Genomic DNA, 15099 nt, shown 5'->3' on the forward strand with positions numbered 1-15099 from the left:
ATCTCATTTCTTTTTCCCATGTAAAACTTACAGACCAATGAGGGGAAAATCTTCATTCTAAAAGACTTTGTTATGATATATTTACTGTGTGTGGAACTAGTTAAGCTTGTTTAATTTCCTTGGTATTGCAGCATCAAACCAAGATAGGAGGTAAATAAAACTTAATTGTAGTCAATTATTATGTGTAAGAAATACCTGGAAGTGCTACAGAATAGGATCAATGAAAATTTATTTCTTAAACTTGGCCACTTGAGAGGAAAGGTTTTGTTTAAATTTTTGTGTAATGCTTGATAAATTGTTTTGTTGCACAGAGCGAGCGTTTGCAGTCTGACCTGGTAGTGTGCGTTGTAATCGGTGTGCTGTATTTCGCTATTCATGTGAGCACAGTGTTCACAGTATTGCAGGTAAGGATCATTTTGTTCTTTTCACTGGGGGAAAATAACTTTGTTTGGATTCACTTCTGATTTGATCATAATGCTAAAATATGTGACTTTTTGTTTGGTTTTAACAACAAATACTTATTTTTCTCATGGTTTCTCATGGGTCATGACTCTTGAGAGTGGCTTAGATGATCTCAGCTCAGTGTGTTATGCCACAGTCATATGCAACTGTGAGCAGGCCTCACTTCCTTGCTCACTGTTGGCCAGAGAGCTTAGTTCCTCTCTGTGTGGTCCTCACCATGGGCTGCTGGAGTATCCTCACTAGCTTCTTTGCCCCAAAGCTGGTGATCCTAGAGAGAGAAGGCCAAAGACCGGTGTCCTGATCTTTTATAATTAATGTGGTTGTGGCATACCACCACGTCTTCGTATCCATAGGTCACCCTGGGCAACCTGCTATAGTGTGGGAGGGGAATACAGGCAGGCGTAAACGTCAGGAAGTGAGGATCGTGGGAACCGTCCTGGACTGACTTGTACAGAATGCTCGCTTTCCTCCATGACTGACATCCTTCTAAACTCCCCAAAGTCTCGTTCTGTTACAGCTGGAAGTCTAGAACCCCGTCCTGTAAATCAGGCCTGGTGTAGGTGACGCTCCCCAGATGGTGGTCCTGCAGGCCCTGTGGCTGCCCTCCTCAGTGCTTTTCATTCTCTCGTGCAGACCTGTGTTTCTACGTGTTGTCAGTTTGATTATCATGCCTCTTCACATAGTTTTCTTCATGTTTTTGTGCTTAGGGTACATTGCATCTGCGTTCTAGTTTTCATCAGCTTTAGACAATTTTGGTCATTATTACTTTAAATGTTTTTCCTCTTTTTCTTCTGCTGTCCCTCCACCCACTCCCACTTGTGGATTCCAGTTACATAATCTTTGGCCTCTTGAATTGTTCCCACAGTTCACTTTTTTTTTAATTTTAAATTCTGTTTTTCCCCCTGCATGTTTAATTCTGAATACTTCTATTGCTTTGTTGTTAAGTTCACTAATCTTTTCTTCTTTAATGTTTAATCTGCAGTTAATGCCATCCAGTGTATTTTTTATCTCAGAATTAACAAGTTTCATCTTTCAAAGTTGATTTCAGGTCTTTTTCATATCTCTCATGCCTCTGTTTACTTTTTTGAACTTATGTAATTCCCTTCTATCTCTCTTAACATCCTTGTCTCATAATCCTGACTTCTGTGTTACTTATGGGTTGGTTTTGATTAGTTCGGTTTTTTCCCCCCATGAATCATAGTTTCCTGATTCCTTGCGTGCATGGTCGTTTTTGATTGGATGTCAAGCATTATGTTTTGCCTTGTGGGTATTGGATATTTTTTTATTTCTAGAAATATTCTTGAACTTTGTTTTTGGCCCTAAGTTCCTTGTAAACAGTTTGATCCTCTCAAATCTAACTTTTAAGATTGCTTAATTGAGACCAGGGCTATTCAGTCCAGGGCTAATATTCCACCTACCTTTGGAGGCAACACCCTTTGGAGTACTCTGCCCAGTACCCTGGGAGTGTTGAGTTTTTCCAGTCTGGCTTGTGAGAACAGGCATAATAGTACCTGCCGTGTGAGTTTGGTATGGTTCTTTCTCTGGCCACACATGGTCTACTCCCACACATGTGTGCTAATTCCCCTGAATACTAGAGCTAGACCCTCTGCAGATCTTCCTCCATGCAGGTCTCCCTCCATGCAGTTTTCTGTTTGGAAAACTGTTTACTCTGATGAGCTCTAGCTGCCTTACTCTCCCCAGCCTTTAAGTTCTATTTCTTCCACTCAGGAGGTTCCAGACCTACGTGGGTTCCCCTCCCTGCACTAGAGTCTGGAAACTCTCTTAAGGGCAATAAGCTGGAGCAGGCCTGACACTGACCTCATCTGTTTTCTTTCTCTCAGCGTTCACTGTGTATTTCCTTATGTCTAATACGTTGCAAAACATTGGTTCATGTATTTTATTGTATTTTGTTTCATGAGGAATAAAGTAAGTCTCTATTATTCCATTTGCCTAGAAACAAAGGTTGTATTATTTAATTTTAACATTTTTGCTTGTTTTCTTCTTTTCCAATTTGAACCATTAACTCCTGAGTACCTTGCAAACTGAGTGAGGTCCTGTGAGTCTTCAGGGGTCAGATGCAGGCCACTTTAGTTTCTAAATAATTAATTTGAATATTTGAAGTGATAGTACTTTGTTTTTTTGTGAATTTAGTCATACACAAGAACTCTCTTCAAACTATGTAAACATTTTAAGTTTGGGTCTGCTCTTCAGATTTACAATTTTATTTAGCTCATGTCTTTTATCTCTGTTAGTAAAAATTTAATACATTGCTCTGCTAGTCACACAGAACATTCCTAGAGTAGGAAACGGTACACCTCAGGCCATACTGTAGTTACATTGGCAGTATGAGACACCAAAGTAGTTAATACATTTTAAAATATCTCTATTACATCACCAGCCACTAACTTTTATAGCTGTTTTAATCAGAAAATTACATAATGTGGAAATGTTAACTGTAGACAAATGTTTAGTTCTCAGATGCTGTAAGGACTAAAATTGAACTGACAAATTAGAAGTTCTCCTTTGAGTCATTTTCAAAATCACTTGTAATATTTTCAACTTTATCCTTGTCTTAGCCTGCGCTCAAGTATGTGTTGTACGCACTGGTCGGCTTCGTGGGTTTTGTAACCCATTACGTGCTGCCTCAAGTTAGGAAGCAGCTGCCATGGCACTGCTTCTCTCACCCTCTGCTCAAGACGGTGGAGTATAATCAGTATGAAGTTCGAAGTAAGTGGTTCACTAACACTTTTCCTTTCAATACCATGGATTTTTTCATTTACTTAGTGGACAGGCGGACAGTTAAATAAGTTTCATCAACTAACCCTTTGGTTTGTGTTTCTCAGCTCTTTGTCAGACCTTTTGCAAGATGCTTTCATTTCATTGGAAGTGTAATTGTCAGCGCTAACTTTCCACAGGATAAACCTTGCTCTTCCCTCCTCTAAACTGTCCATCACAGACCTCTCATTGATTAATCGTTCAGGGTATGTCTGTGACTTCTCTTTCCAGCCCCACCTTTACCCTCAGTTCTTCCTTGCCATTTGCAGGCAACTCAATCCCCTGTAAGACTTCCATTTGACATATTTTTAACTCATAGCATAAAAGGAATAGGCTTCTGTTTCCATCAATGACATTGTGTCCTACCAGAGAGGGTTATAAAAGAGTTGATCAAGAGAAAAGAGGTGGAAAGCACTTGTTATTGCTGTTTCTCATTCAGATAATTTAGGATAAAATGTAAAATGACTAAAAAGAAGTAGAAGGCCAGACCATTCAGCAAGCGTTTTAGTTGTTGCTATAAACCTTTACTTTTCCATTATAAGTTATCATTCTGGTTCATTGGCTCCATAACCTATAATGGCCTCTAATGTACTATACTTCCTCATTTTAGAGAGATAATAAAAGTTAATATCTGTGTCATCATTGTTATTTGCTATTGATTAAATAAGCCAATGTTTAATGAATTAATATGGAGAGTGAATTTCTCAACTGTTCAGAGATAGATTAAACTTCTGTAAAGAACTCTAAAGTGTGTGAAAGGTTTCCATGTGAAACTTGACTTTGCAATCTCAAAGCAAATTTCCTGGGCTTTTTAGCAGAATTGCTTAAGTCACCATGGTACTGTGATCTTGATCACTATTTTGATCCTGGAGAGATAATTAAACAAACACTAATGTGTAGATTGCAATAAATGACATAAAACTAAAAAAATTTGTACTGGTCCATTCTTACTGTAAGGAAAATAACATAGTGGTTTAAATATTTTTTATGGTTAATTATTAATTGCTTTCATATATAAATCTTAGCAAGTATATCGGGTTTGTTTTAAAAAACAGTTTTCATTAAAGTTAATCATTGATCTTATAGTTCATTTTCATCTTAACATTTAGTCCAAATTTTTTTAAATTTTGAAAAAAACATTTTTCACTTATTAAGAATGTTAGGCATTAGCAAAGTTGATTTTAACAGGTATTAAAAAAAATGTCCATTAGAAAACTTCTTAGAGGTGGTTGACATTATTTTCAGAGAGCTGGAGAACCTTATTTTAAATCTTTCAGCTTATCCTGGACACTTTCCCCAATGACATTAAATGTTCACATATTGGGAAAATGTTGTTGGCAGTGAAAATGACACTTATCAAGTGTGTGAATCCAAAACATACCATACTTTCAAAGCTGTTCTGAGATTTATATATTAAAGGTGTGTGTGTAAGTGTAAGGATTTTTAAAGCAGTTTAATAGATCATTTATTTCTTTTGGATGAAAGGGGCAGTTTAATTGTCTTCAGTAACCTTTTCTCCAAATGTTGTAAGTGTAAATAAGAGAAAGTTAGGGTTAAAACTGAGGTTTCAAGAAGTAAAGCTTAAAATGAAATTCAGCTCATCTAAATTTAAATTAACATCCAAGTTGGAAAATTGAATATATTTCAGAATTCATAAAATTGACAAATGATTGATGTATTGGATTTTTTACATTATTTATAGTAGAGCTAAATTTGAGTGGCAAGATTTTTCCTTTCTTATGATATTGCCAGACTGTTTTATGCATTAAAACGCGTTTATACATGGTCTTCTTAACGTAATATTGCCTTGTTAGATGCAGCTACTGTGATGTGGTTTGAGAAACTTCATGTGTGGCTTCTTTTTGTGGAGAAGAATATCATCTATCCTTTGATTGTTCTCAATGAACTTAGTAGCAGTGCAGAGACAATTGCGAGTCCAAAAAAACTGGATACAGAGTAAGTATGATACTCCTCTTATCTAAGTTTGACTGTTGAGGACTGTCATAGCACTGTCTTAGGTTATTGATCAAATATCAAGTAATCATTGAATGTCTCTTTGGTGCAAAGTACTGTTGGAAAAATTGAGGTGAAATTCAGTCTTTGAGTTCCCTTTTCTAAACATCTGTTTCTGCTCTTGGCATATTACTACTCCAGACATCTTAATTGTCAATCTGTATTTTATGAGATGATATTTATTAAATAAGGTTAATTTTATTATTAGATGGTAAGGTTTGGAATGATTACTTTTGTGTACTGTGTGAATCAGACCATTTAGGTGATCACTTGCCTATACAGTCATCCTGTAGGCCTACTAGGTACATGTTGTTGGGTAAGCATTAATATATTTTTCCAGCATTGTTTCATATTCATTTTTGTTGGGCTATAGTTGCTTTACAATGTTGTGTTAGTTTCTTGCTGTACAGCAAAATGAATCAATCATACATATATATATATATATATCCACTCTATTTTAGATTTCCTTCCTATTTAGGTCACAGCAGAGCTTTGAGTTGAGTTCCTTGTGCTGATACTATGTCCTTATTAATTTCCTATTTTATACATAATATATATTTGTCATTATTAATATGTTTTTATGTGCTAAATGCTATTAATGTTAAAGCAATAGAAATACTGAGAACCTGGAGAACCAAATGTCAGAATTGCAATATTGTTACTTATTTGTGTGTGTGTTTTTATGTGGTTTTTTTGTTGCTTATTTTTTATGCTTATTTTTATGCTTTATTTTTATGCTTATTTATATAAGAGATCAGAATCATGACACATTATTAAAAAGAAATGTTTGAAGTTTAAATTTGATATAATATTCTAAGCTTAGTAAATGGTAATTTTTCTGAAGTTCATAATTATCTAAAGTTTTCAGTTATTAGTTGATTAATGTTCTTTCTCTACATTGTAGATTAGGTGCTTTAATGATCACCATTGCTGGTCTGAAGTTGCTACGATCCTCTTTTAGCAGTCCTACATATCAGTATGTCACAGTCATCTTTACTGTGCTCTTTTTCAAAATTGACTATGAAGCTTTTTCAGAGACCATGCTCTTGGATCTCTTCTTCATGTCTATACTCTTCAACAAGGTAATATCTGAAGAAATCATTCCTGTCTGTAAAAAGTGTCTCCCTAAGTGATGTGCCATTTAGTGAGGATTATGCTTGCATTTCATTTGCTTCATTATCTTTTAAGTAATATCTTTCTTCAGTCAACCAGTTATTTAGGATTAGAATCCCTAAACAATAGCAGTCAACTGTGATCCTTAGAAGATACATTTCTTGCTGTGGGTAGGAAGGTAATATTAAATATTATATGGAAAAATTAAAGGGACGCTATTAGGTATATATTTTTGAATACATGGGATCTTCCAAAAGGGGGTGTGATTTTGAGGTTAGAGATAGACATGGTAATAATTGAACTGAACTGTAGGCAGCTGGATAGATAGAGGGAGGAAATAACCTGATGCTGAGTGAAGACGGTAGAGACAGAGGGCAGTGAACCCAGGTGGGAACAATCAGACACTAGTTTATTTGCAGAATACTCTGAAGTTTACGGAATGCTTCTAAGATTTGTTTTCCACCCATAAGATAGGTGCTTTTAGTCCTTCTACAGGTGAGATGGTAAAACCTGCATCTTCTACCTCCAGGAATCTTATTGCTAAACCACACTGCCTTTCTGAATGACTTCAGTTGTGCAGATTATTTGAAATTAAATAGAGTTTAGATTTCATTTTAACACTGACCACATACAAAAGACTTTGACATATATTATCCCATTTGATAGGTAACAGAGGGCTGAAGCACATGAGCAGCTACAAAACACAATGAAAGCCCAGTTTTAGAAAAGTTAGCCTGGTCAGCCACATTTGGGATGAATTGGGGAAGAGAGAATCTAAAGGTATAGAGAACAGCTTAAGAGATTGTGACAGTAATTTAGATGTGATAGAGATCTGGCCTAGCATGGGGACAGTACAAATGAAAACCATTAATTGAACAAGGTTTTAGTAGTAGTCAGTTTCTAAATATTGTACTATATATCATGCTAAATAGCTTCTAAAATATTGCAGTATTATATTTGCTCAATTACTAATTTGTATACATTTGTATCATATATTTCCTCCTCTAGTGAGCATGTTTAACCAAAGGAGGAAGCCAGAACGTTAGTGAGGGAATTATCTGAATAAAAAAAGCATGTGATTCCTCACGAACTTAATATTTAGATTGGAAATTGTATTGAATCTTCTTATACTGGTTGGAAAAAAGTGAAAGTTGCAGTAAAATATAAACTAAACAATCCTTGAAATAGTCACTACACTTAACTCACATTAGTCTGAATTTTCTTAATACTTTCATTTGTGAGGCAGATTATTTTTGAGAGCATAGCACGTTCCAGAACTATTCTAGATGCTTAGGCTACGTTAGTTAACAAAACAGAGAAAGCGTAAAGAGTTTGCATTTTATATGGCTACTTCATAGAACTTAACAGTGATATTAAGCAGGTAATATTCAATATTTATTTTAATATACCATTGTAAGATATACCATCAATTTAATAATATTTCAAGAAAAAATTACTCTGGATACGAAAATAGTTTCACCAGACACTTGCCATGTCATTTTTCTTTAATATTACAGTCAAATCTGAGTAGAGTCTGTATCCCATTTAAAGATGGAGGCGTGTTCCGAGCCACTGTTTTTAAGCAGTTGTAATGGCTTCTGATATCTTCCCATCATCCCGATCACATTAATGCCGAAGATTGTCAGCACAATTTTGAGTCATGGCAAAGAATGCAGGAGTTCATCTGCATTTTCTGATTGGTTGAAGTTGTGATTTCTTTTTTCACTTAGAAATTAAACAAGTTCATTTGTAAATCAGCTAAATTATTTAAATTTGAGGTGTTTGGTGCCTGAATCATGGCATTGAGTTAGTCAGAACCTCTTGCTTTTGAGAGTCTGTGATCTGTTCTAAGAATGGGGTCTTGCATTGTCTAGCATGCAGAGGCAACCTTAAGCAAATGCAGTAATTCTGTTTCAGTGTTGAAGACATATTCAGCAGCAAAACAGATCCTAATTTAAATAAGATGAAAATGTATATTATGTTCCCATTGGCAGTAACAGTTCTGATTATGAACAGATGCCTAACACACACTAATAAAATTCTTAGGCAAATAGGCAGTGACAACTGTATTACAACTTATCCCCTTCCTGACTGCTTTCAAATTCCTTTTGACATTGCCTTTAAAACATGCTCAGTTCCCAAAGCACTAAAATTTGAGGGAAATGTATTAGAATAAAAAAAATACATTTATTGCTTAAGTTTTACAGACATCTATATTTCCTTTTTTTTTTTATTTGTAGTTGTAATATAACCAGTAGAGAGCATAGAATTAAAAAAAAAACACAAATCCATAAGTCGGTTAACCATCTTTGCTTAAAAATATGTGCAGTGTTTTGGCAGGGTTATTTCTTTTATTTCAGTGCTGTTTCCTTGTTAGGAAGAAAGTCGTTTCAGAAGTTTTTCATTTTCTATTTTAAAAGTCTGATAATAAGCTTTTTACTGATTGTTTTTTTCCTCCTACAGCTTTGGGAACTCCTTTACAAGTTGCAGTTTGTGTATACTTACATTGCCCCATGGCAAATTACATGGGGTTCTGCTTTCCATGCTTTCGCTCAGCCTTTTGCAGTGCCCCGTATCCTTCTAATAAAAATTTTATAAGAAAGGGCAGTGATATCCTTGATGAGAATGTTGGTTTGTAGACATAACTTTTCCCAGGCATAGAATATAGGGTGCATGCATGCGTGCTAAGTCACTTCAGTCATGTCTGACTCTTGGTGACTCAGTGGACTGTAGCCCACCATGCTCCTCCGTCCAAGGGATTCTCCAGGCAAGAACACTGGAGTGGGTTGCCATGCCCTCCTACAGGGGATCTTCCCTACCCAGGGATCAAATCCATGTCTCTTACATCTCCTGCATTAACAGGCAGGTTCTTTACCACTAGAGCCACCTGGGAAGCCCAGAGTATAGGTTACTGTATGATAAATTATCAGAAATTCATAATCCTTTGAACCCACACCTGTACCGATTTTGATCGTTTAATTTGTACTAACATCTGTGGTCCACAGATCATCTGAGCATGAGGACAGTATTAAAGTTTTATAATTATAAGTGATGCTGGATTAAAAATGTTATGTTAATATATGTGAGTATTAAAGTCTACGAATTTTCAATACATATAAAATGTGTTTAAAAATACGTATAAATGAGGGTTCAAAACATTTTCCATAACGATATGATTATAATTAAACTTTTATGTTCAAAATTTTCTGTTCTCATCTTAAATGTACATTCTAAGTAAATGTAAAGGTTAGTGACTGTGTAGATGTTGATATGCACACTTTCTGTATCTTTAAATTTTAGTTTTTATCATCTGGAAGTTTAAAACCGAGCATGGTTTGGGTATATCTACCCGAGTGGTACATGGAATTTTACCAAACACACGTTAGCAAATGTTTATTTGGCTCCCTTCACAGCATCATGCCGGGCTGTACATTCCTGGCTGTCTTTTTACTTCTACCCCTCATACTGCCCAGGGACACTTTCTTCTGTATTCCTCTGATGAACCTCATCTTTCTAACTGCTGTAACTGTGGTGTGTTTATGAGAGGTGTGAATGTGTGCATGTGTGTGTATAATAACCAGATAAATGCTAAGATCCTTAACCAGTTTTCCCATAGATTCAGCCATGTTGTTTGTTCAGGCTGCCGTGTCAGCCTTCTTTTCTACTCCACTGAACCCCTTTTTGGGAAGTGCAATATTCATCACATCATATGTTCGGCCTGTGAAATTCTGGGAGAGAGACTATAAGTGAGTAAAGACAAATCTTTGAAAGCCAATTTTTATCTTTTTTTTTTTCTAGGAAAAACTATTGACAGCATTATTGTAAATTATTCTTGGTTAATCAGTTTTTTGTACTGAAATACTTGAAGTTTTATGAATACTCTTAAAAGTTCCAAAATTGTATAAAATTGGAAGAATCAGTCAATTTCTCTACTTTTTTTTCCCTAAGATTTAAAACATAGTCCTAGTTACATATACTCATTTTCTGTTTGCTTTTAATGTTATTTCTTAGAATTGTTTTACATTAATCTTACTCTGAAACTTTATGCTACACAGTTACCTCATTATAGCAGTCATAATTAGTTATCTCGTAGTTTTCTAAGAAAGGTATTTTTAGAGCTAAACTTTTTCTAGATTATTTGTAGTTTTTCATGAGGATAGACTTTTAAATGACCATCTTTGTACATAAAGTGTTTTCCCCATTGAAGCTTAGTTCCTTAGATGTTTAATGTGATGCCTAGAAACTATCTTTGTATATAATCTTTCCAAATTTTTTTCTTGTTTCTTTTTTAATACAAGAAAATATCTAAAGGAGAAATACTGAATCATGGAGCTTAAACTTTATAAAGACTTATGATATATATTAATGTATTGATTCAGAAAGAGCTTGTACGAACTTATAACTCAGCTGGCCAGCTCCATGACTGCATTTCTCTCCACACTGTCACACATCGGCACATATAATAGGTGAAAATGGTAATCTTGACATTTGAACAATGAACTAGCTTATGGATGTGAAACTTCTTCTGTGGCCTTTTACCTAAAACCACACATAGTGTTTCCCTTTTTGGTGAATTTCAGTGTTTATTTATGTCTTTGTTTTCTTTTGGGCCAGCTTAAATTTAGTTCAGAGTAACTTCTGTGGCAGCAGTTCTTAAACTTTTTTGATCTCAGAACCCCTTCACATAAAATCTTAAAATTATTGAAGTCTCCAGAGAGTTCTTGTTGCAGATATTTTATCTTACACCCCCGGTGGCTCAGTGGTAAAAAACCTGCCTGCCAGTGCAGGAGACATAAGAGACGCGGATTCGATCCCTGGGTCAGGAAGATCCCCTGGAGGAGGGCATGGCGGTCCACTCCAGTATTCTTGCCTGGAGAATCTCATGGACAGAGGAGCTTGGCAGGCTACAGCCCATGGGGTCGCAAAGAGTCAGACATGATTGAAGCAACTTAGCACACACATACATGCACACACATTGTACAATGTGCTGCGTGTGCTGTGCATGTCCGACTCTTTGCGACCCTTTAGACTGTAGCCAGCCAGTCTCCTCTATCCATGCGACTTTTCAAGCAAGAATACTGCAGTGGATTGCCATTTCCTTCTCCTGGGGATCTTCTTGACCTAGGGATTGAACCCATGTCTCCTGTGTCTCCTGCATTGCAGGCTAAGTCTTTACGCACTGAGCCATCAGGGAAGCCCAGTATAAATCAAACCTCAGAATTTTAAATGTTTATTAGTATAAAGGTAACAGTAAACTCATTACATGTTAATATAAATGACATTTTTCTAATGAAGAATAACTATTTCCCATTCCACACCAAAAAAATCAGAAGAATGTCATTGTTTTCTTAGTTTTGTAAATCTCTTTAGTGTCTGGCTTAATCAAAGACAGCTGGATTCTCTTACCTGCTTCTGCATTCAATCTGTTGTTGCAGTATGTTGTTCTGGTTCAAGTATATAGAGTAAATCTGGCCCCATACAGACACATAGTTTGAAAAGAAAGAAGTATTTTAATATCCTTTTTAGACAATTGTGGGTATTCTTCTTTGATCCTTAGACAAATGGCAGTTTCCTAATGATTAGTGGAAATGTGGAATCTAAAACTATATCGGTGAATTTTAGGAACTGTATTACATCAAAATTCACTGATATGTCTTATAGTGTGAATGGATCTTTACCAATGCGTATGCTTATAACATCTTTATTTATCATTTCGAAAATACTAGTTCAGTAAGTAATGTATTTCTAGATTTTGACCTATTTCATTATACAATATTATATATATATATATATATATATATATATTCATATCACCACCAATCTCAAAAGTACTGAAGTATTGGGAAGCTATCAAACACATGGTGGTAAATGAAAGTTTTCTAAAATTCTAATATCTACTTGAAATCTTGAATTTTTATTATTGGCAACAGGTATAATTATTAGTTATTTTCCTTGAAATGTCAGACTCACTTTCTTCACTTGAGAAATGTCTGTCAGATACTCAAGTCTGAATAGTCATAGTTTATTCAAGTGAAAATGGTGATCCATGGGGGAAAAAGCTAGTGCAGTCTGCAAGTCACGTAGCTGCTCAAGAGCTTTCCGTTCAGACAGTCATCCTACTGCAGAATGCAGCATAAATACTTTATGTGTATTTTGTCACACACAGTATTAAAAAGACCTGTACTGAGGGACTGCAATTTAATAAAATTAATATTTTTGTTGCTTCATTAAGGACATTTTTAAGGGAAACTGAATTTTTGTTGTTTCTTGTGCATGGGTAGCAGTGAAAAATAGTACAGTTTGGTGCCACTGCCTTGATTCGTGTTAAAGCATCAGCAGTCTTATTCACCATTGTTTTTGCACCATCAGTGCAGTTGTCAATACAGTGGGGAAAAAAACAAAGCAAATACCAGTTCAGTACTGTTATGAAAATGGTTTTGATTTGGAAAACTCCCTGAAAAGATTTTGAGTCTCATGCTCCAGGTTCTGTGGACCACATTTTGGAAACCACTGTTTTAATGAACATTGTCCCAAGGATATTAATAACCTTCCCTTTACAAGGAATGTTTCATGCACTGAGTTATTTTTAGGAACTGTGTACGGTATGCAGTTTTTCAACCTAATCAAATTTTTTTACATTAAACTCATTACTGTATTTCTATACACTGTTCAGTTAAAAATCAGCTAAGAAAAAATTGGTATTTATGTATGATAGAAGTAAAAGAGTAAAAAATAAATACCCTAAATTTGTTCTTTTGGAGAATTTTATCAATATGTTACTAAACAGATTTTTCTCAGACATTTTCATAAAGTGGTAATATTTATTGCATCTGTATTGTATAGTTTTCTCACTTTTAATTATAAGTCTTCTTTAATATAAAAAACATACTAAAGATGTTTTATTTTGCCCTTTTCAGCACAAAACGAGTGGATCATTCAAATACCAGATTAGCTTCCCAGCTTGATAGAAATCCAGGTAATAGCCCTATTTTTGAGTAAAGAAGCAAGTCTAAGGAATTTGTTATATTTGCACTTCACTGCCAGCTTACTGGGAATCCTCTGTGGCATCCACAGTCATTTTTTAATAACTAAATATCCTTTGCTTTGTTTTACTTTAGCAAAGTATATGTGAACTAGAGTATCTAAAATTTATATACTCATCTTTTATAAAATGCATTTTAAGAATGATGATAAGCATTTAAAACTGCCATTCAAAGGTTGTTCTTACAAATAGGTTAAAAAAGTAGAGCACAGTGGAGGAAAAACTGCTGAGGTGTATTGAAGAGTATGCAGTCTGAACTTTACTTACTAATATATTTGCTTCTCTGCCTCCCCAGATGTTTAGATAAGTGTTAATGTAATTTCATTTAGCTTATTGTATACAGAGAGGTCCTCTATAGGAGCCAAATAGCCACTGAAGGTAAGGCTTCAGTGGGTGAGATTTTGGTGGTCTCATTACATGACTGAGCGACTGAACAGACAGACAGATCATTACCATTGTCTAAACTTTGAGCCCACCTATTACCTATAATCCGGCACAGAAAGAGTGAATCTCATTGTCCCAACCATAAGAGATTAATGTATCAACCAGAATATCAGTGTATTAATCTACTAAAAGAAATATGGCTCCCCATAGACTGGAATATTTGTTTTCATTAACTCACAGATTACTCAAGTGCTCTGCTTGAGAAACTAAATTATAGTAATCAGATTGATTCATAATTATAAAATTGGATTAAGGAGGACTACTTATTTGATATTAATGACTGTGTTTATCATGTTCTGGTGGATAAAACAGCTGTCTCAACTCCTATATGTCCTTGTAAGGGGCTTGGAATGATGTTGCCTTCCTGCATATCACAAAGACCCATGTCCTGAAGTAATATGCACACTTTCATAATGAGCAGACAGAGCATCAGATACAACTATTGTATTGAAGCTTGAGCCTAGGCTTTCCTTTTTATTTTGTTATTTAGTTAAACTGAGTTTAAAATAAACATTTAGCTTAGTATATTTTGCCATTCTTTAGTTCTATACTTGGGGCACCCATTTACAGATTATTGCTTTGGATGCACTATTTTCGAACAGTCATCTCATTTGTTGAGTGATGTTTTATCGTAATTTTTTTTTCTTAAAGGATGACTCTAATGAATTTTTCTGGTTCCTTGTTGCTGTTAACATATATATATGGTTCATTTCTGTTAAACTAATATTAGACATCTCAATATACAGTTGTTTTTTGTTTTGTTTTTAAGTGACCAACTTCTCTTAGTTTTGGACTGTCTTGTTTCTCCAAATCTCATATTACTTACCTCCCTTCCTTTATCAGTGTTGGGCTTCCCTGATAGCTCATTTGGCTAAGAATTCGCCTGCATTGCAGGAGACCTGGGTTCAATCCCTGGGTTGGGAAGATCCCCTGGAGAAGGGAAAGGCTACCCACTCCAGTACTCTGGCCTAGAGAATTCCATGGACAGTATGGTCCATGGGTCGCAAAGAGTTGGACACGACTGAGAAACTTGACCTTGTCAGTGTGTCTTTTTGTTGTGGTTTAAAATTGCTTTTAACTTTTTCATTTCTCTTGCATGGTTTTAATTATGAGGCATATTAATTGAGCAGTGATAGAAAAGATCGTGGTCTGCTAAAGAGGCAGAAATGACCTTAGATCTTATCTAAGATCTTATCTAATCCAATTCTTACATTTTATTGATGGGAACCAGAGATTTAGAGAGGTTATGT

The 15099-nt window shown here is 35.3% G+C and overlaps 1 protein-coding gene across 8 annotated transcripts in view; it reads left to right on the forward strand.

Annotated features, from left to right (window-relative positions):
- The window catches only part of PCNX1 (pecanex 1), a 175377-nt gene that overhangs the window by 118145 nt on the left and 42133 nt on the right, over positions 1-15099 (forward strand). For all 8 annotated transcript variants that reach the window (XM_081508889.1, XM_081508892.1, XM_081508893.1 and 5 more), the window contains 7 exons: positions 312-404; positions 3039-3189; positions 5052-5193; positions 6155-6332; positions 8827-8935; positions 9980-10109; positions 13281-13339. In XM_081508889.1, the coding sequence (XP_081365015.1) occupies positions 312-404; positions 3039-3189; positions 5052-5193; positions 6155-6332; positions 8827-8935; positions 9980-10109; positions 13281-13339 (862 nt within the window). The remainder of the gene's footprint in view (positions 1-311; positions 405-3038; positions 3190-5051; positions 5194-6154; positions 6333-8826; positions 8936-9979; positions 10110-13280; positions 13340-15099) is intronic.

This window comes from Giraffa tippelskirchi, chromosome 7, assembly GCF_054371585.1.
Source record: "Giraffa tippelskirchi isolate mGirTip1 chromosome 7, T2T-mGirTip1v1.2.pri, whole genome shotgun sequence".
Classification (NCBI taxonomy): Eukaryota; Metazoa; Chordata; class Mammalia; order Artiodactyla; family Giraffidae; genus Giraffa; species Giraffa tippelskirchi.